The following is a 20,137-nucleotide window of genomic DNA, read 5'->3' as shown; positions in this document are numbered from 1 at the left end:
TCTTGATGATATCTAGGTCAGTTCGAAACTGGGTCACTGGGGTTAAAACTAGGTCAGTAGATCTAAAATAGAAAAACCTTGTGACCTCTCTAGAGGCCATATTTTTCATGAGATCTTCATGAATATTGGTCAGAATGTTCACCTTGATGATATCTAGGTCAAGTTCGAAACTGGGTCATGTGGGATCAAAAACTAGGTCAGTAATCTAAAAATAGAAAAACCTTGTGACCTCTCTAGTGGCCATATTTCTCAATGGATCTTCATGAAAATTGGTCAGAATGTTCACCTTGATGATATCTAGGTCAAGTTCGAAACTGGGTCATGTGCGTCAAAAACTAGGTCAGTAGGTCTAAAAATAGGAAAACCTTGTGACCTCTCTAGAGGCGATATTTTTCAATGGATCTTCATGAAAATTGGTCAGAATGTTTACCTTGAATATCTAGGTCAAGTTCGAAACTGGTCACGTGGGGTTAAAAACTAGGTCAGTAGATCTAAAAATAGAAAAACCGTTGTGACCTCTCTAGAGGCCATATTTTTCATGAGATCTTCATGAATATTGGTCAGAATGTTCATCTTGATGATATCTAGGTCAGATTCGAAACTGGGTCACGTGGGGTCAAAAACTAGGTCAGTAGGTCTAAAAATAGAAAAAACCTTGTGACCTCTCTAGAGGCCATATTTATCAATGGATCTTCATGAAAATTGGTGAGAATGTTCAGCTTGATGATATCTAGGTCAGGTTCATAACTGGGTCATGTGCGGTCAAAAACTAGGTCAGTAGGTCGAAAAATAGAAAAACCTTGTGACCCCTCTAGAGGCCATATTTTTCACGAGATCTTCATGAAAATTGGTGAGAATGTTCACCTTGATGATATCTAGGTCAAGTTTAAAAGTGGGTCACGTGCCTTCAAAAACTAGGTCATTAGGTCAAATAATAGAAGAACCTTGTGACCTCTCTAGAGGCCATATTTTTCAATGGATCTTCATGAAAATTGGTCAGAATTTTTTATCTTGATGATATCTAGGTCACATGTGCTCAAAAACTAGGTCACTATGTCAAATAATAGAAATAACGATGTCATACTCAGTTGAACACTGGGTCATGTGGAGATAGGTGAGCGATTCAGGACCATCATGGTCCTCTTGTTATTTTATCCAATCAGACGACTTGTTCGAATGTCAAAGAGTAAGAAAAATGTGCAGTCATTCCAGGGCTCGAACCCGTGACCCCTCGCTTACAAAGCAAGTGGCCTACCGACTGAGCTAACCGGCTATCTGATACGATATGACATAAAAATTGTAAATATCAAAAGTCAATGCTACAGGTAGATTTGCAGGATGTTGTAAGTTAGGCTCTGATTGGCTAGCGAAAGGGTCGTCAGAACGAGGCAATGAATAGGTCGTTCTCAGATCCTATGCGTAGCGTAATAGGATATGTACTTTAGTCAGATTGCATTACTAATGCACTAGAAATCAAGTTTTGTCTGGATCTTCATGAAACTTTTCATGTCCATCTTGTTTTCTGTTAAACACCATGGTAACCATTTATAATGCAGCATGTCATGACATAAGTTTCAGGTCAAATGGACAAAGTCTAGTGAGTGACTAAAGCCCATCATGGCTCCCTTTTAATATACTGGTAAAGTTGCAAGAACTTTTTAACACTAAAATGATATCCAATTATTTACATTATTTTCAGAGGAGCTTGTGCAGATTATATGCCAGGATTGTCCTCCAGAGTATCCTGAGGGCTTTTACAACATGTATGTGAATCTTGTGCTTAGTATATTCCACTACGCATGTAGAAATTTGAAAGAACTTCGACACCTGGTAAGTATTTAAGCAGCATTCAGTCCCTTCAGATAAAGTGATACTGAAAGAAAGAGCATTCAGTCCATTTCTGTAACATAATGCTGAAGAGCATCTGTCCCTTTGGCTATAAAAATGCAATCACTCAATTGAGACGATATAGAGCATTAAGTTCTTTCAGATGAATATAGATAATTAAATCCATGAAAGTAATACAGATCATTCAGTCAATTCAGATAAAAGCATTCAGTTCATTCAGATAATGTAATATCGAAGAGAAGACCGTTAAATCCATTCAGATAGTATAATTTTGACGAGAAAAAACAGTCTATTAAGGTAATATAGAGCATTCAGTCCATACAGATGATAAAGAACATTCGTTGATGCAATCATCAAAGACGCAGCCAAGTGTTGTGTCTGAAGTACATTTACTGTAATATGAGAAATTACCTAATCATTACTGTATTAGACTGACTGGTTACAAATTATCAATATTAGCAACACAATATATGTTATAAACTGTTAGAAACAGTCAAGAATAAACTGATTAAGAAGTATTACCATGCAATACAAATCCTCTACCTGCAATGACCTTGACATTGCGGTTAGGTGATCCCTTTACATACTATATTAAATTAATTATTTCACCAACTAAGGTCAGCACCAGTCGTCATCTCAACGCAACAAAGTCGTATCTTATTATAAATTTATAAGAAGATACAACTTTGTTGCGTTGTGGTGACAACCTGTGGAAAGTTCTTATATGCAGGTGCATGTGTATGAAGTTTCACATAAATGCAGTTTGTTTGGAAATGAGGAAATGCTGAAAGTTAATTATTTCAGAGTTGTGGTTCACAGAAACCATCATTTTTAATCCCCCTCCACAAATGGTGGGGGGTTATAGGAATGGTCACCGTTCGTCTGCCTGTAACACTTTCGTGTCCGCTCCATATCTCCTAAACCCCTTGAAGGATTTTCATGAAACTTGGGACAAATGATCACCTCATCAAGACGATGTGCAGAACCCATGAGTCAGCCTTGTCGGCTCAATGTCAAGGTCACAACTCCGCTTCGAGTGCGGGAGGTCGTGGGTTCGATTCCCAGCCGCTTCATACCAAAGACGTAAAAAATGGTACTAGTAGCTTCCTCGCTTGGCGCTCAGCATTAAGAGGATAGTGCTAGGACTGGTCAGCCCGGTGTCTGTATAATGTGACTGGGTGGGGTATCATGCTACGTGTCTACGGCGTGATATTCCAGTGAGGCAGCACTATAAAGTTGGGCATTGTGCTCACTGCTACAAGTAGACACTGTCGTTTATATGACTGAAAAACTGTTGAAAAAGACGTTAAACCCGAACACACACGCACAAGATCACAACTCAAGGTAAAAGGTTTGAGCCTTCCATTTTGTGTCCACTCTATATCTCCTAAATCCCTTGAAGGAATTTTATAAAACTTGGGTCAAATGATCACCTCATCAAGGCAATTTGCAGAACTCATGAGTCAGCCATGCCAGCTCAAGGTCAAGGTCACAACTTAGGGTGAAAGGTTTGAGCCTTCCATTTTGTGTCCACTCTATATCTCCTAAACCCCTTGAAGGATTTTCATCAAACTTGGGTCAAATGATCACCTCATCAAGGCGATGTGCAGAACTCAAGAGTCAGCCATGCCGGCTCAAGGTCAAGGTCACAGCTCAAGGTTTTAGCCTTCCATTTCGTGTCTGCTCTGTATCTTCTGAACCCCTTGAAGGAATTTTATAAAACTTGGGTCAAATGATCACCTCATCAAAACGATGTGCAGAACTTATGAGTCAGCCATGCCGGCTCAAGGTCACAACTTAGGGTCAAAGGTTTGAGCCTTCCATTTTGTGTCCGCTCTGTATCTCGTAAACCCCTTGAAGGATTTTCATCAAACTTGAGTCAAATGATCACCTCATCAAGAACTCATGAGTCAGCCATGTCAACTCAAGGTCAAGGTCACAACTCAAGGTCAAACATTTGAGCTCTGTATCTCCTAAACCCCTTGAAGGATTTTCATGAAACTTGGGTCAAATGATCACCTTATCAAGACATTGTGCAGAATTCATGAGTCAGCCATGTCAGTTCAAGGTCAAGGTCACAGCTAAAGGTCAAATGTTTACCCTTTCACTATCCATAGCAGTGGCGGGGGATTTAGCTGTCTTTCAGACTGCTTTGTTATTATCATAATGTAATGAGTGTTTTCTATTCACTGATAAAGTTTCACTTGATCTGGTAATGTCATTTCCTACAATTTCATTGGATATTTGGAAAACATTGCTCTTTCGGAAAACTTTACTTAGAGTAACCTCCCTTATCAATAAATCGGACCAACATTTTGAAGAATGTTTAAATAAAAAGTATTTTCTGCTCTACAAATAAGGAGAGGCATGACAAATAACATTGTTTAGTATTACATAATAATTTGCATTACATATATTTTTGATGTTTTCTTTATGCCATTTTTTGTTTATTCACTAAAATCTATTGTGCAATATTGTGGGTCCTTTAACACACTATTCACTGTGTCCTGTTCATTGTTTCAAAACTATTCATTACCATCTTTACATGGTCCAAAAAAAAAGTGTATCCCATATACTCGACGCCGCCAGAAGGTAATATAGAACATTCAGTCCATTCAGATAACACAGAGCAGTCAATCCATACAGATACTACAGAGCAATCAATCCATTCAGATAATATAGAGCAATCAATCCATTCAGATAATATAGAGCAATCAATCCATTCAGATAATATAGAGCAATCAATCCATTCAGATACTATAGAGCAAGCAATCCATTCAGATAATATAGAGCAATCAATCCATTCAGATAATATAGAGCAATCAATCCATTCAGCAATCAATCCATTCAGATAATATAGAGCAATCAATCCATACAGATACTACAGAGCAATCAATCCATTCAGATAATATAGAGCAATCAATCCATTCAGATAATAGAGAGCAATCAATCCATTCAGATACTATAGAGCAATCAATCCATTCAGATAATATAGAGCAATCAATCCATTCAGATACTATAGAGCAATCAATCCATTCAGATACTATAGAGCAAGCAATCCATCCAGATAATATAGAGCAATCAATCCATACAGATACTACAGAGCAAGCAATCCATCCAGATAATATAGAGCAATCAATCCATTCAGATACTACAGAGCAATCAATCCATTCAGATAATATAGAGCAATCAATCCATTCAGATACTATAGAGCAATCAATCCATTCAGATACTACAGAGCAATCAATCCATTCAGATAATATAGAGCAATCAATCCATTCAGATAATATAGAGCAAGCAATCCATTCAGATACTATAGAGCAAGCAATCCATTCAGATAATATAGAGCAAGCAATCCATTCAGATAATATAGAGCAAGCAATCCATTCAGATACTATAGAGCAAGCAATCCATTCAGATAATATAGAGCAAGCAATCCATTCAGATACTATAGAGCAAGCAATCCATTCAGATAATATAGAGCAAGCAATCCATTCAGATAATATAGAGCAATCAATCCATTCAGATAGTAAAGAACATTCAGTCCATTCAGATAATATAGAGCATTCAATATAGAGCATTCAATCCATTCAGATAATATAGAGCAATCAATCCATTCAGATACTATAGAGCAATCTATCCATTTAGATAATATAGAGCAATCAGTCCATTCAGATAGTAAAGAACATTCAGTCCATTCAGATAATATAGAGCATTCAATATAGAGCATTCAATCCATTCAGATAATATAGAGCATTCAATCCTTTAAGATAACACAGAGTTTTAAGTCCATTCAGATACAATAGAGCAATCAATCCATTCAGATAATAAAGAACATTCAGTCCATTCAGATAGCACAGCAGAGCTTTCAGTCCATTCAGATAATATAGAGCAATCAATCCATTCAGATAATATAGAGCATTCAGTCCATTCAGATAATATAGAGCTTTCAATCCATTCAAATAACACAGAGCATTCTTTTTTTTTTTGGTTGGGTTTAACGTCGCACACAGAGCCTTCAGTCCATTCAGTCCATTCAGATAATATAGAGCATTCAATCCTTTATGATATCACAGAGCTTTCAGTCCATTCAGATAATACAGAGCAATCAGTCCATTAAGATAACAAAAAGTTCTCAATTCATTCAGTTAATAATATAGAGCATTCAGTCCATTAAGATAACATGCAGCTTTCAGTCCATTTAGATAATATAGAGCATTCAGACAGTATAAAGAACTCAGTCCATTAAGATAATTAAAGAGCATTCAATCCATTCAGAAAATATAGAGCATTCAATCCATTCAGATAATGAAAGAGCCTTCAAACCATTCAGAGAATATAGAGCATTCAATCCATTCAGATAATGAAAGAGCATTCAATCCATTCAGAAAATGAAAGAGCATTCAATCCATTCAGATAATGAAAGAGCATTCAATCCATTCAGATAATGAAAGAGCATTCAGTCCGTTATTTGTTTGCTTTGGGTTTAACGCTGTTTTTCAACAGTATTTCAGTTATGTAACAGCTGGCAGCTAACCTAACCAGTATTCCTGATTTCTGTACCAGAACCAACTTGTTCTCCACAAGTTACTGCCAACTTCTCCACATGAATTAGATAGAGGTGGAGTACAAATGATTTCAGACACAATGTCTTCTATCAAATCATTACAGAGAACATATGCCTTGCCCAGGGATCAAACTCAGGACCCAAGATCCATAGACCTGTGCTCTCCCTATAGAGCATTCAGTCCATTCAGATAATTAAAGAGCATTCAATACATTGAGATAATTATAGAGTATTCAATCCATTCAGATAATATAGAGCATTCAGTCCATTCAGATAATAGAGAGCATTCAGATAATATAGAGCATTCCATTAATTCAAATGATATAGAACATTCAGTCCATTTAAAATTCAGGGCCCTATGTAGATTTGGTGTAATATGAGATTTGATGATTTAGAAAATACACTGTCACACCTAACTAAGCAGGCATGAAAACTTATTGGTGTGTTTGTAGTTCAAAGAATAAGGAGGACTATTGCATTCAGGTTTATGGCAACCTTCTCTGTTTTACTAAATCTTCTTAACTATTGTCCCTGTTATCATCAAACTTTGCATAGTGGTTGGTCTTGGTAAAGGTCAGACATCTGATAGCATAGGGTCAGGTATCTTAAAGGTCAAGGTCACTTGGGTCAAATGTTGTTGTAAGGATGGTTAAAATTTTATGGCAAGCTTCTCAATTTCAGTTTATCTGCTTTTTTTTTAGCTCATGTGAGTTTTTGTGATCACTTGATGTCCGGCATCTGTCGTCTGTCTGTCAACATTTAGCTTGTGTATGCAATACAGGCTGTATTTTTCAATTCATTTTCATGAAATTTTGTCAGAATGATTGCCTTGATGAAATCTAGGCCAGGTTCGAAAATGGGTCATGTGGGGTCAAAAACTAGGTCACTAGGTCAAATCAAAGAAAAACCTTGTGTATGCGATAGAGGCTGTATTTTTCAATTGATCTTCATGAATTTTAGTCAGAATGATTGCCTTGATGAAGTCTAGGCCAGGCTCGAAAACGGGTCATCTGGGGTCAAAAAATAGGTTACTAGGTCAAATCAAAGTAAAACCTTGTGTATGTGATAGAGGCTGTATTTTTCAATTGATCTTCATGAAATTTTGTCAGAATGATTGCCTTGATGAAACCTAGGCCAAGTTCGAAAATGGGTCATGTGGGATCAAAAACTAGGTCACTAGGTCAAATCAAAGAAAAACCTTGTGTATGCAATAGAAACTGTATTTTTCAATTGATCTTCATGAAATTTGGTCAGAATGATTGCCTTGATTAAATTAAGGTCAAGTTTGAATATGGGTCATCTGGGGTCAAAAACTAGGTCGCTAGGACAAATAAAAAAAAAACGTTTTGTATGCGATAGAGGTTGTATTTTTCAATTGAGGTTGATGAAATTTGGTCAGAATGATTGCCTTGATCAAATCTAGGTCAAGTTCGAATGTAGGTCATCTTGGCTCAAAAACGAGGTCACTAGGTCAAATTGAAGAAAATACTTGTTTACACTTAAGAGACTACATTTTTAGTCCAATCTTAATGAATATTGGTCAGAATATTTGTTTCCATTAAATCACTAGGTCAAACATGTTTACACTGTTATGGTGTGTTTCTCAGATGAGCGACCTAGGGCCATCTTGGCCCTCTTGTTTACTAATATCTTGTATTGATTCTTAGTTTCCCTCATACATCCGCTGCATCGAACCACTCAATTGTCATTGCCTTGTGTCCCTCGTTGTGTGTCGCCAAGTGTCACTGTTTTCACACTAGAGGTTGCAATATTGGCCAAATCTTCATGAAACTTTGTCAGAACCTTACCCTCTATAAAATCCTTTTCAAGTTTGAAACTGGTTCTTCTGAAGTAAACAACTCGGTCATTAGGTCAATTAATACATTGTTAAGGCCAGAGTTTTATTTTTGGTTTTACAGGAAGTTTTTAAAAAATAAGTGCCAGGAGGAGAGAAAAAAAAAATGTAAAATGAGCATCTAGGAAAAAGAATAAAAATAAGATGGATTTTCCATTCTTTTTTATATTGTTTATGCCTAGATCATGGAAGTTGATAGGGAGGTTGTTCATGACCAGCAGATGACCATTATTGATTTTGAGGTCAGTAGATCAAAGGTCAAGGTCATAGTGACCTGGAACATTTTAAACGGTTTCTGGATGATAACTCAAGAACGCTTTGGTCTAGGATCATGAAAGTTGATAGTGAGGTTGATCATGTCCAGCAGATGACCCCTATTGCTATTAAGATCATTAGGCCAAAGGTCAAGGTCACAGTGATGATAACTCAAGAACAGTTGGGCCTAGGATCGTAAATATTGATAGGGGGGATGGTCATGACAAGCAAATGACCCCTATTGATTTTGATGTCAGTAGATTCAAGGTCAAGGTCACAGTGATGTGGAACAGTTTAACGGTTTCTGGATGATAACTCAAGAATTGTTGGGCCTAGGATCATGAAAGTTGATAGGGAGGTTGGTCATGGCCAGCAGATGACCCGTATTGATTTTGAGGTCAGTAGGTCAAAGTTCAAGGTCACACTGACCTAGAACAGTAGACCTTTTTTGCCAAATAACTAGGGAATGCTTTGGTGTAAGATCACATTTGGGACAAAGGTCACTTATGACCCATAATTATTGATTCGAGGTCAGTATGTCAAAAGTCCAGTGCAAAGTGACCAAATAATTTCTGTTCCTTGTGCAGTTACTGAATGCATCAAGGGGGGCATTTCGTGTTCTATGAGCTCTTGTTTCTACCTGATGTTCATCAAACTTTGTCAGAAAGGGTATCTCTGTGAAATCTAGGTCAAGATTCACTTGGGTAACCAGAGTTAAAAAAAACTAGGTTGAAAGGGCTAACCATACAAAGAATCTGTTAGAGGCCACATTTTTATGCATCCCCCCCCCACCCCCCACTTTCAAAGAATGAGGGGTATATTGTTTTGCAGATGTCGGTCGGTTGGTATGTAGACCAATCCGTTTCCCAATGAAAACTCAAGAGCACTTGAGCCTAGGATAATGAAAGTTGATAGGTAGGTTGGTAATGACCAGCAGATGACCCCTATTGATTTTTAGGTCAGTAGATCAAAGGTCAAGGTCACACTAACCGAACAGATAAACTGTTTCCGGACAATAACTTGAGAACGCTAGCACCTAGGATCATGAATGTTGACAGATGACCCCTATTGATTTTGAGGTCAGTAGGTCCTAGGTCAAGGTCACAGTGACTCGTAACAGTTAAACGGTTTCCAGATAATAATTCAAAAACGCTTGGGCCTAGGATCAAGAAAGTTGATAGGGAGGTTGGTCATCACCAGCAGATGATATATATTGATTTTGAGGTCAGCAGGCCAAAGGTCAAGGTCACAGTGGTCCGGATCAGTTAAACGTTTTCCGGATGATAACTTGAGAATAGCCTATTGATATTAGGTGAATGGTCAAGGTCACATTGACCCAGAACAGTAGGACTTTTGAAATTTCTGTTTCTTGTGCAATCACTGAATGCATCAAGGGGGGCATTTCGTGTTCGTAGCTCTTGTCTACTTGATCTTTATAAAATTTTATTAGATTGTTTGTCTAATACAAAACTGATTTACATGATCTCAAAAGCTATGTCACTAGGCCACATTTTTAGCTCGACTATACGAAGTATAAGGAGAGCTATCCTACTCGCCCCGGCGTCGGCGTCGGCGTCTTTCCGCGTCCCCACCTTGGTTAAAGTTTTGGTGCACTTTCTCTTTTTTCAACTTATCTCTGTAATGACTTGATGGATTTGATTCAAACTTGAAATGCTTATTCCTCATCATCATCCACATCGTCTGACATAAGGGCCATAACTCTGGCACCAATATTTCATGAATTATCCCCCATTTTCACTTAGAATATCAGGTTAAAGTTTTGATGCACTTTCACTCTTATCTCTATTATTACTGAATGGATTTGATTCAAACTTAAAATAGTTGTTCAACATCATCACCTACATCATATGACACAAGGTGCATAACTCTGGCACCATATTTTCATGAATTATTCCCCCTTTTTACTTAGAATTTCAGGTTAAAGTTTTGGTGCACTTTCACTCTACCTCTGTCATTACTGAATGGATTTGATTCAAACTTGAAATAGTTGTTCAGCATCATCACCCACATCATATGACACAAGGTGCATAACTCTGGCACAATATTTCATGAATTATTCCCCTTTTTACTTAGAATTTCGGGTTAAAGTTTTATGCACTTTCACTCTATCTCTGTTATTACTGAATGGATCTGATTCAAACTTAAAATAGTTGTTCAACATCATTACCCTTATCATATTACACAAGGTGCATAACTCTGGGACCAATTTTTCATGAATTATTTCCCCTTTTTACTTAGAATTTTAGGTTAAAGTTTTGATGCACTTTCACTCTGTCTCTGTTATTACTGAATGGATTTGATTCAAACTTAAAATAGTTGTTCAACATCATCACCCACACCATATGATGCAAGGTGCATAACTCTGGCACCCATTTTACATTAATTATTCCCCCTTTTTACTTAGAATTTTAGGTTAAAGTTTTGATGCACTTTCACTCTGTCTCTGTTATTACTGAATGGATTTGATTCAAACTTAAAATAGTTGTTCAGCATCATCACCCACACTATATGACACAAGCTGCATAACTCTGCCCCTTTTTGCTTAGGATATACTTATATAGTGTTTTGATACATTTTATCTTTACCTCTCTTATTACTTTAAGTTGATATTTTTGACATAGGCTCAGGCTGTTGTGCAATATCTTCATCCACAATTGGAGTAATTAAACACTTCAGTGACAGCTCTAGTTTCCTCAGATGTGCCCAGTTTCACTATCCAGCATCGAAATAGTCGAGCGTGCTGTCTCCAGTGACAGCTCTTGTCTTTGTAGTCTTCATAAAATTTTGTCAGATTGTTTGACTTCGTGAGATCTAGGTCTGGTTTGGAAATGGGTTACCAGAGGTCAAAAACTAGTTCACTAGGTTAAATGATAGAAAAAGCTTGTTAACAGGCTGGAGGGCTCATTGTCTATCTGACCATCATGAATATTTGTCAGAATGTTTATCTAAATAAGATGTAGGCAGTGTTTGCAATTACAACGTAAAAGTAAACAATAAAATTGGTTTGTACGCACATTTTTGAAAAAATCCTTAATAACACTCAGGATACCAGTTTTCTGCTACTTACAGAAGTTTGTCAGATTGTTTGGCTCTCAATTTGTCCATATGTGGCATTTAGTCCCTTAGCTAGAAATAAATAAACCTTAAACAACTTCTTCTCATAAATGGATTTTTATGCCCCCAGCATCTACTGATGCGGGAGGCATATAGTGATTGTCCTGTCCGTCCGTCCGTGCGTTCGTCCGTCCGTACGAGGTTAACCAAATGGGACCGTTTCGTCTAGCATCAATACCCCTTACTAGAATGACTTGATACTAATGCAGATGTAACCTGTGACCATTCCTCATCTTCAAACATCACCTGACCTCAGTTTGACCTTGACCTCGTTTTGGACTTAGGTTGCTTTTTATGGGCCATGTCTTGGTTAACCAAATGGGACCGTTTCGTCTAGCATCAATACCCCTTACTAAAATGACTTGATACTAATGCAGATGTAACCTGTGACCATTGACCTTGAACTTGACCTCGTTTTGGACTTAGGTTGCTTTGTATCGACAAGGATGCCACCAGGGACATCAAGCGTTTATTGAACGCAGCTCCTTGTTATCAAACTTGATCTGTAACATCATTGTAATGCCCTCTCTCAAGTTGATGCAAATGGGGGGGGGGGGGGCAAATGGGTGCCAAAAGAGCTAAAAATAGAGAAATAAATCTTAAATAACTTAACAGATCTATATCAAACCAGGTCTGTAGCGTCATTGTAAGGTTCTCTCTGAAATTTGCTCATAATGAGAGCACTTGGCCCCTCTAAAGGGCTGCAAGAGCAAAAATAGACAAACCTTTAAATAAATGACTTCTGATAAATTGCTTGATGGATTTTTGTTGAACTTAGTCTGTATTATCATTGTGAGGTTCTTCTCCCAAACTTATTCAAATGGGGGTCACTTGGCCCCTTCTGGGGCTGCTAGTGCTTGAAATAGAATAACCTTCAAACTACTTCTTCTCATGAACTGCTTGATGGACCTTCATCAAACTTGGTCTGAGACATCATTATAAGGTCATGTTCCGAATTTTTACATTTGGTGCCACTGATTAAATTAATTGTAATTGTATGTTTTCTTTTATGCAGGAATCCTCGAGTTAATGAACTAAACATGAATTGTATGTTTTCTATTATGCAGGTGTCACTGAATTTCAAGAAGTACATTCAGCCAGTCAGTACCGGAGAAGGTAAAATTCATTAAGAGGTTTCTATTTGCATTTTTTGACTGAACTGCCATGTGATCACTAAATATGAAAGTAATGGCTTTTCTCCATTGCCCTAACTTAATAACCCTTCAAGGTATTGACTTAAAACTTGACATGTAGGTAGGTGGCAATGAAATGATGTGCAGACATCAGATTTTGTCATTTGTATTTTGTTTCTGGAGCATAACTGCTAAACTATTCAAGGTTTTGACTTTAAACTTGGAATGTAGGTGGATAGCGATGAGAAGATTTGCAAGGTGCAACAATTCACATTACTCTTCCACGCCTTCCCCTCCAAAAAGAAATCATTATTTGGAAAAACAGACATATTATGTGATGGCACATGTGTCTGTCCATCATATTTCGTTTTCTGAGCATAACTTAATACCTATTCAAGGTTTTGACTATTGAACTTGGCATATAGGTTGATAGCAATGAAATAGTGTAGAGCACATGAACCAGGTAGGTAGGTCACAGGTCAAGGTCACATATATAGCTCAAAGGTAAAATTTGTCCTTCATATTTTAGGTCTTGAGCATAATTTCATAACCATTCTTCAACCTTGGCATATATGTAGGTGGCAATGAGACGATGTGCAGCATCTCCCACTCCCACATCACTGCTGCACAGTCCCCCATCCACATACCCACTGTCACATTACCCCTTCCCCACTAACAAAAAAAAAGATTTGTGGGCGTCCATCCTTCCACACTTAAACAACATCTCCTCTGAAACCATTGGGTGGAAGTTGATGAAACATGGCAGGGCACTTGTTTGGCCATTTTTGGGGCCGAATATGGGTACCATTCCCCTCCTAAATAATAGGTTTTTTTCCCCTTTCTCAGAAGAAAATTCCCCTGATGATAGGTTGTTTGACACAAATAGATATGAACTCTTTCTTTTAGTATTATATAGTGCCTCTAAGGAAGATTACTGTTGCAATATAGTCACATCAGTTAGGAATGATTGAAAACAGTATTAATAAGTGTGAAAAGTAGTCACATATACATGGCTTAAAGTTCCCCTTTTCGTCTTAAAATGTCGAAAAATTCCCCTTCCTGAGGGTATGGGTACCTGTCCCCAAAAGTTGTCTAGTGCCCTGCATGGCCTGGATGTTCCTTGGGTGGTCCTTGTTCAAATGGTTCTGCTTGGTTGCACATAAAAATAGAAAAATCTTCTCTCCTCTTATACTGCAGGTCCGATTTCGAAATGATTTCACACAAATGATCCTTATGTAACCCTCTATCAAGGTTGTTCAAATTATTATGATTCTTCAAAAAACATGGCCACCAGGGGGCATGGTCACTTTTCCCTATATCATATGTATATAGTGGAAAGTTTAAAAATCTTCTTGTATGAAATTGCTGGCCGTATTTTGAAATAATTTTACGCAAATGGTCCTTGTGTGATCCTTTACTAAGTTTCTTCAAATTAATCAGTTCGTCAAAAAATATGGCGGCCAGGGGGCGTGGTCACTTTTCCCTATATGTATATAGTGGAAACTTTAAATATCTTCTTGTATATGAAACTGCTGGCCCGATTTTGAAATAATTTCACATAAATGGTCCTTGTGTGATTCTTTACTAAGTTTGTTAAAATTATTTCAATTTATCAAAAAACGTGGCCACCAGGGGCTATGGCCATTTTTTTCCCTATTTGTATATAGTGGAAACTTATAAAATATTCTTGTCAGAAACAGCAGGCCCAGTTTTAAAATAATTTTACACAAATGTTCACCCAGTCTGATTTACACAACCCAAAACAATTTCTTTAGATCTAAAATTTTGGATATATTTTGTCCTGCTTTAAAGAGGATTTTGTATCAAAAATTTGTAAACTGTGTTAGCTAACAAATTTGAGTAAGGAAGGAGACATTGGGACCAAATTGACAACAGTTTTGGAAATATAAGTGTTTTTAGCTCACCTGAGCACAAAGTGCTCAAAGGTGAGCTTTTGTGATCACCCTGTGTCCGTCATCCATTGTCGTCCGTCCATCAGTCGTCCATCAAATCAAAGGAAATGCTTGTTAACACTCTAGAGGTCACAATTTTGGCCCAATCTTAATGAAACTTGGTCAGAATGTTATTCTCAATAAAATCTTGGATGAGTTTGATATTGGGTCATCTGGGATCAAAAACTAGGTCACCAGGTCAAATCAAAGGAAAAGCTTGTTAACACTCTGGACCAGTCTTAATAAAACTTGGTCAGAATGTTACTCTCAATAAAATCTTGGATGAGTTCGATATTGGGTCATCTGGGGTCAAAAACTAGGTCACCAGGTCAAATCAAAGGAAAAGCTTGTTAACACTCTAGAGGTCACAATTTTGGTCCAATCTTAATGAAACTTGGTCAGAATGTTACTCTCAATAAAATCTTGGACGAGTTTAATATTGAGTCATCTGGGGTCAAAAACTAGGTCACCAGGTCAAATCAAAGGAAAACCTTGTTAATACTCTAGAGGTCACAATTCTGGCCCAATCTTAATGAAACTTGGTCAGAATGTTTCAATAAAATCTTGGACGAGTTCGATATTGGGTCATCTGGGGTCAAAAACTAGGTCACCAGGTCAAATGCAAAATAAAAGCTTGTTAACTCTCTAGAGGTCACAGTTTTGGCTCAATCTTAATGAAACTTGGTCAGAATGTTACCCTCAATAAAATCTTCGACGAGTTCGATATTGAGTCATTTGGGGTCTAAAACTAGGTAACCAGGTCAGATCAAAGGAAGAGCTTGTTAACACTCTAGAGGTCACAATTTTGGCCCAATCTTAATGAAACTTGGTCAGAATGTTACTCTCAATAAAATCTTTGATGAATTCAATATTGGGTCATTCAGGATCAAAAACTAGGTCACCAGGTCAAATTAAAGGTAGCTTGTTAACACTCAAGAGGCCACATTTATGACTGTATCTTCATGAATCTGGGTCAGAATGTTAATCTTGATGGCCTTAAGGTCTAGTTTGAATCTGGGTCTAGAGGATCAAAAACTTTGTCACCAGGTCAAATTAAAGGAAAAGCTAGTTAACACTGTAGAGGCCACATTTATGACCATATCTTAATGAAACTTAGTCAGAATGTTAATCTTGATGATCTATAGGTCAAGTTTAAATCTGGGTCAGGTGGGGTCAAAAGCTAGGTCACTAGGTCAAATGAAAGGAAAAACTTGTTAACACTCTAGAGGCCACATTTATGACTGTATCTTCATGAAACTTAGTCAGAATGTTAATCTGGATGATCTTTAGGTCAAGTTCGAATCTGGGTCATGTGAAAAACTAGGTCACCGGGTCAAATCAAAGGAAAAGCTAGTTAACACTTTAGAGACCACATTTATGACCATATCTTAATGAAACTTGGTCAGAATGTTAATCTTGATGATCTTTAGGTCAATAGGTCAGGTGAGCGATACAGGGCCTACATGGCCCTCTTGTTTGTAAGCAGAGAGTGTTTTTCAGGGTGAAACCTTTATCCCATTTTGTAGGGATACCAGTTCACTGAATTTGCTTGTTATTTTTCAGCCTCACTGAATGATACAAAGAAATTATGGAAGAATATAGAACCACATTTGAAAAAAGCATTGCACACCCTGTACTTGAGAGAAGTATCGAGTTCTCAGTGGGAGCGCTACCAGTATGATCTGGAGACAACAGATAGTGTTGCCTTACAAGGTATATCATGAAAAAAAATTATGCTTATCTCTCACAGGGCAGCTAATCCTTTATAATTATACCCTCAGATACAATGTATATACTGGAGTGAAGCATGTCCGTTGGCCTTTCAAATACAATGCATATATTAGAGTGAAGCATGTCCCTTTGGTCTGTCCTGCTGTAATTATACCCTCAGATACAATGTATATATTAGAGTGAAGCTTGTCCATTGGTCTCTGTAATTATACCCTCAGATACAGTGTATATATTGGAGTGAAACATGTCAGTTGGTCTGTCCTGCTGTAATTATACCCTCAGATACAATGTATATATTTGAGTGAAGCATGTCTGTTGGTTTGTCCCGCTGTAATTATACCCTCAGATACGGTGTATATATTGGAGAGAAACATGTCAGTTGGTCTGTCCCGCTGTAATTATACCCTCAGATACGGTGTATATATTGGAGAGAAACATGTCAGTTGGTCTGTCCCGCTGTAATTATACCCTCAGATACGGTGTATATATTGGAGAGAAACATGTCCGTTGGTCTGTCTCGCTGTAATTATACCCTCAGGTACTATGTATATATTGGAGTGAAACATGTCAGTTGGTCTGTCCCGCTGTAATTATACCCTCAGGTACTATGTATATATTGGAGTGAAACATGTCCGTTGGTCTGTCTCGCTGTAATTATACCCTCAGATACAGTGTATATATTGGAGTGAAACATGTCCGTTGGTCTGTCTCGCTGTAATTATACCCTCAGATACAGTGTATATATTGGAGTGAAACATGTCCGTTGGTCTGTCTTGCTGTAATTATACCCTCAGATACAATGTATATATTGGAGTGAAACATGTCAGTTGATCTGTCTTGCTGTAATTATACCCTCAGATACAATGTACTTATTGGAGTGAAGCATGTCAGTTGGTCTGTCTCGCTGTAATTATACCCTCAGATACAATGTATTTATTGGAGTGAAGCATGTCAGTTGGTCTGTCCCGCTGTAATTATACCCTCAGATACCATGTATATATTAGAGTGAAGCATTCAGTTGGTCTGTCTTGCTGTAATTATACCCTCAGATACAATGTACCGTATTTTACCTAAGTCTTGGGACACCCTAAATCTTGGGACACCCCTAAAATGTGGATTTTCTCAGCGTATTTTTCGTCCCTAAGTGTTAGGACTAATGTTGTGTACTGATTCAAGATGTAACCCAAATACTGTTATTATACATTGTATGGTGTTGTATCCATCAAAATATCAAATTATAAGAACCAAAGACTATTTTTTTAACATTTTTGTGTCGTCTTTTTACTAGTAAAGTGTTTTTTTACCATACCAGTTAAGTGTTGTATTTTTTTTTTGTATTTTTTTTCTGCTGCAGCCAGGAAGTCCATTTTCCGTTATTTATTTATTTTTATTTACCACTGACTGGAATTTACCCGCAAATCGTACAGATATCAAAACGCCATGCCATTAATTTTCCATTCCACGAGCACGTGCAACCTATTGTAATGTCTAACTTACAACGCTGTACTTTTGTTCATCGACACGTATACAAAAAACGCGCGTCACGCATTCATTTTTTGATTTTATCGTTTCAGATTTTCAACACCGATTGAGAAGTAATATAGTTTGAATTCTATAACGATTTTAAAAAGGTATCGACAGAAATGTTGGCAAAATTCTATAAAAACGGTCGAATTTTCATAAAATTACTTGCAAAATTTCAAACAGCGCGATCCTAATACTTATTTCTTTCTAAAAGTAAATAAATGATACAAACTGTGGGCATAAAATTCAGACTTTTGACCAGAAAGTACAAAAAACAGAGTAGAAAAATCTTAAATAATGAAAAGGCGGCAGCAATTTAAAAATATGAAGTAAAACGATTTTTGGCAAACAGATTTCTGTTACGTGACCTCATGAACGTAAAATAGAAAATGCGGTTAAAAAACAAAAACAATAATGATGTTGCGTATTTTTAAGAAGTTTTGAATGAATCTTTGTACATGTACATGTATTTTCTGACACGACACTTTATAATAAGATATTCTTCTCAAACCATTTTGTAAGTTCCTTGAGGGCAAATAGGTCACAGAGGTAAGATATCCGCTATTATAATTATAGTTTGACATGTTTACCTGTCAGTTTATACGGGATATTGCACATTGGCTTTAACAAATTAAAAAGAAGCTTTTTTTTTTATTGATTGTTACAACACTAGATCTGCTTCTCAGCACTTAAGAAACAAGGCGGTACGATCAAACAGTGATGTGCAACTTGGCGCGAAAACATGACGTAATGCCATGAAATTCTCGGGGAAACTATAATACCGCTTTGATCTCCACTTTCTAATGTCATGATACCGACACACTTCTTTTAGCTCTTTGAGGAGGTGTTAATTGATGATGAAAACAAGGCCAATTACTTTGTTTATCAACAGAATAATTACCGATAATCGTTAAGTTTTTTTTTTCGCTTTCAACACGGGTGGGTGGGGGATGTTACCCGATGACGATTATTGTGTCCATATTTTTGGGACACTTTTCAAAATAATTACTTTTTGGGAAATAAGTCTTGGGACAGTGAAAAAAATAATTATTTTATGCTGTCCAAAGACTTAAGTAAAATACGGTATATATTGGAGTGAAACTTTCAGTTGGTCTGTCCCACTGTAATTATACCCTCAGATACGGTGTATATATTGGAGTGAAACATGTCTGTTGGTCTGTCCCACTGTAATTATACCCTCAGATACAATGTACAGTCTAGACTGCCTTAACGACCCCCTGAATTTAGCGGCTCCCTGTCATATGCGACCCTATTTTATGCTCCGGACGCAATTTACTATTAAAAGAGTCTGAATTAAGCAACCCCCTGCCTTACGCGACAAGCGACTGAAATCAGGCTCCTGAATCGATATTTAGACCGTTTTTTCAGTGACTTTGAGACGCTCCCTCGCAAGATTTGACATGATAGTGTTACCGTTCTTTATCTCGCGTGAAGTTGTTTGAGACGAGAACTTATTTGTTTACAAAAAATGACTGATGAAAAACATAAAAAAGAACTGTTTTGACATTAGAACAGCGTGTTAAGGCACTTGAATTGCTCGATTAGGGAAAACCAGTGTATAAAGTCGCTGAAGAAATCGGAGTCGGTGCATAAATTAACTTTATTCCTGGTGAAACAAAAATATGGCGGTATTTAACAGGAAACGACGAAGTAAACACAGATTAAAGATGCTTTTGTTTGTTTGTTTTGGGTTTAACGCCGTTTTTCAACAGTATTTCAGTCATGTAACGGCGGGCAGTTAACCTAACCAGTGTTCCTGGATTCTGTACCAGTACAAACCTGTTCTCCGCAAGTAACTGCCAACTTCCCCACATGAATCAGAGGTGGAGGACTAATGATTTCAGACACAATGTCGTTTATCAAATAGTCACGGAGAACATACGCCCCGCCCGAGGATCGAACTCACAACCCCGCGATCCGTAGACCAACGCTCTTACCTACTGAGCTAAGGGGGCGGGTGGATTAAAGATGCAGTCAATAATCGAATAAATGTCAATGAACAATTAGTACATAAAAATATAAATATCATAAAACCTCAGTGTGTAAATAGTTCAAATGGAACATTTATATTTTACTGCTCCCCTTTATTTTCTTGCCAGATCATGAGCTTAAACTT

At 37.4% G+C, this 20,137-nt stretch overlaps 1 protein-coding gene across 3 annotated transcripts in view; it reads left to right on the top strand.

The window, feature by feature from the left end:
- Window positions 1–20,137, top strand: part of LOC123529321 (origin recognition complex subunit 5-like) — a 331,040-nt gene that overhangs the window by 183,683 nt on the left and 127,220 nt on the right. For all 3 annotated transcript variants that reach the window (XM_045309605.2, XM_045309606.2, XM_053521347.1), the window contains exons 7-9: window positions 1,700–1,830; window positions 12,728–12,776; window positions 16,309–16,458. In XM_045309605.2, coding sequence (XP_045165540.2) covers window positions 1,700–1,830; window positions 12,728–12,776; window positions 16,309–16,458 — 330 coding nt within the window. The remainder of the gene's footprint in view (window positions 1–1,699; window positions 1,831–12,727; window positions 12,777–16,308; window positions 16,459–20,137) is intronic.

This window comes from Mercenaria mercenaria, chromosome 13 (assembly GCF_021730395.1).
Source record: "Mercenaria mercenaria strain notata chromosome 13, MADL_Memer_1, whole genome shotgun sequence".
Taxonomy (NCBI): Eukaryota; Metazoa; Mollusca; class Bivalvia; order Venerida; family Veneridae; genus Mercenaria; species Mercenaria mercenaria.
The sequence above is the reverse complement of the archived record's forward strand: the minus strand, read 5'-3'. Positions and strand labels throughout refer to the sequence as shown.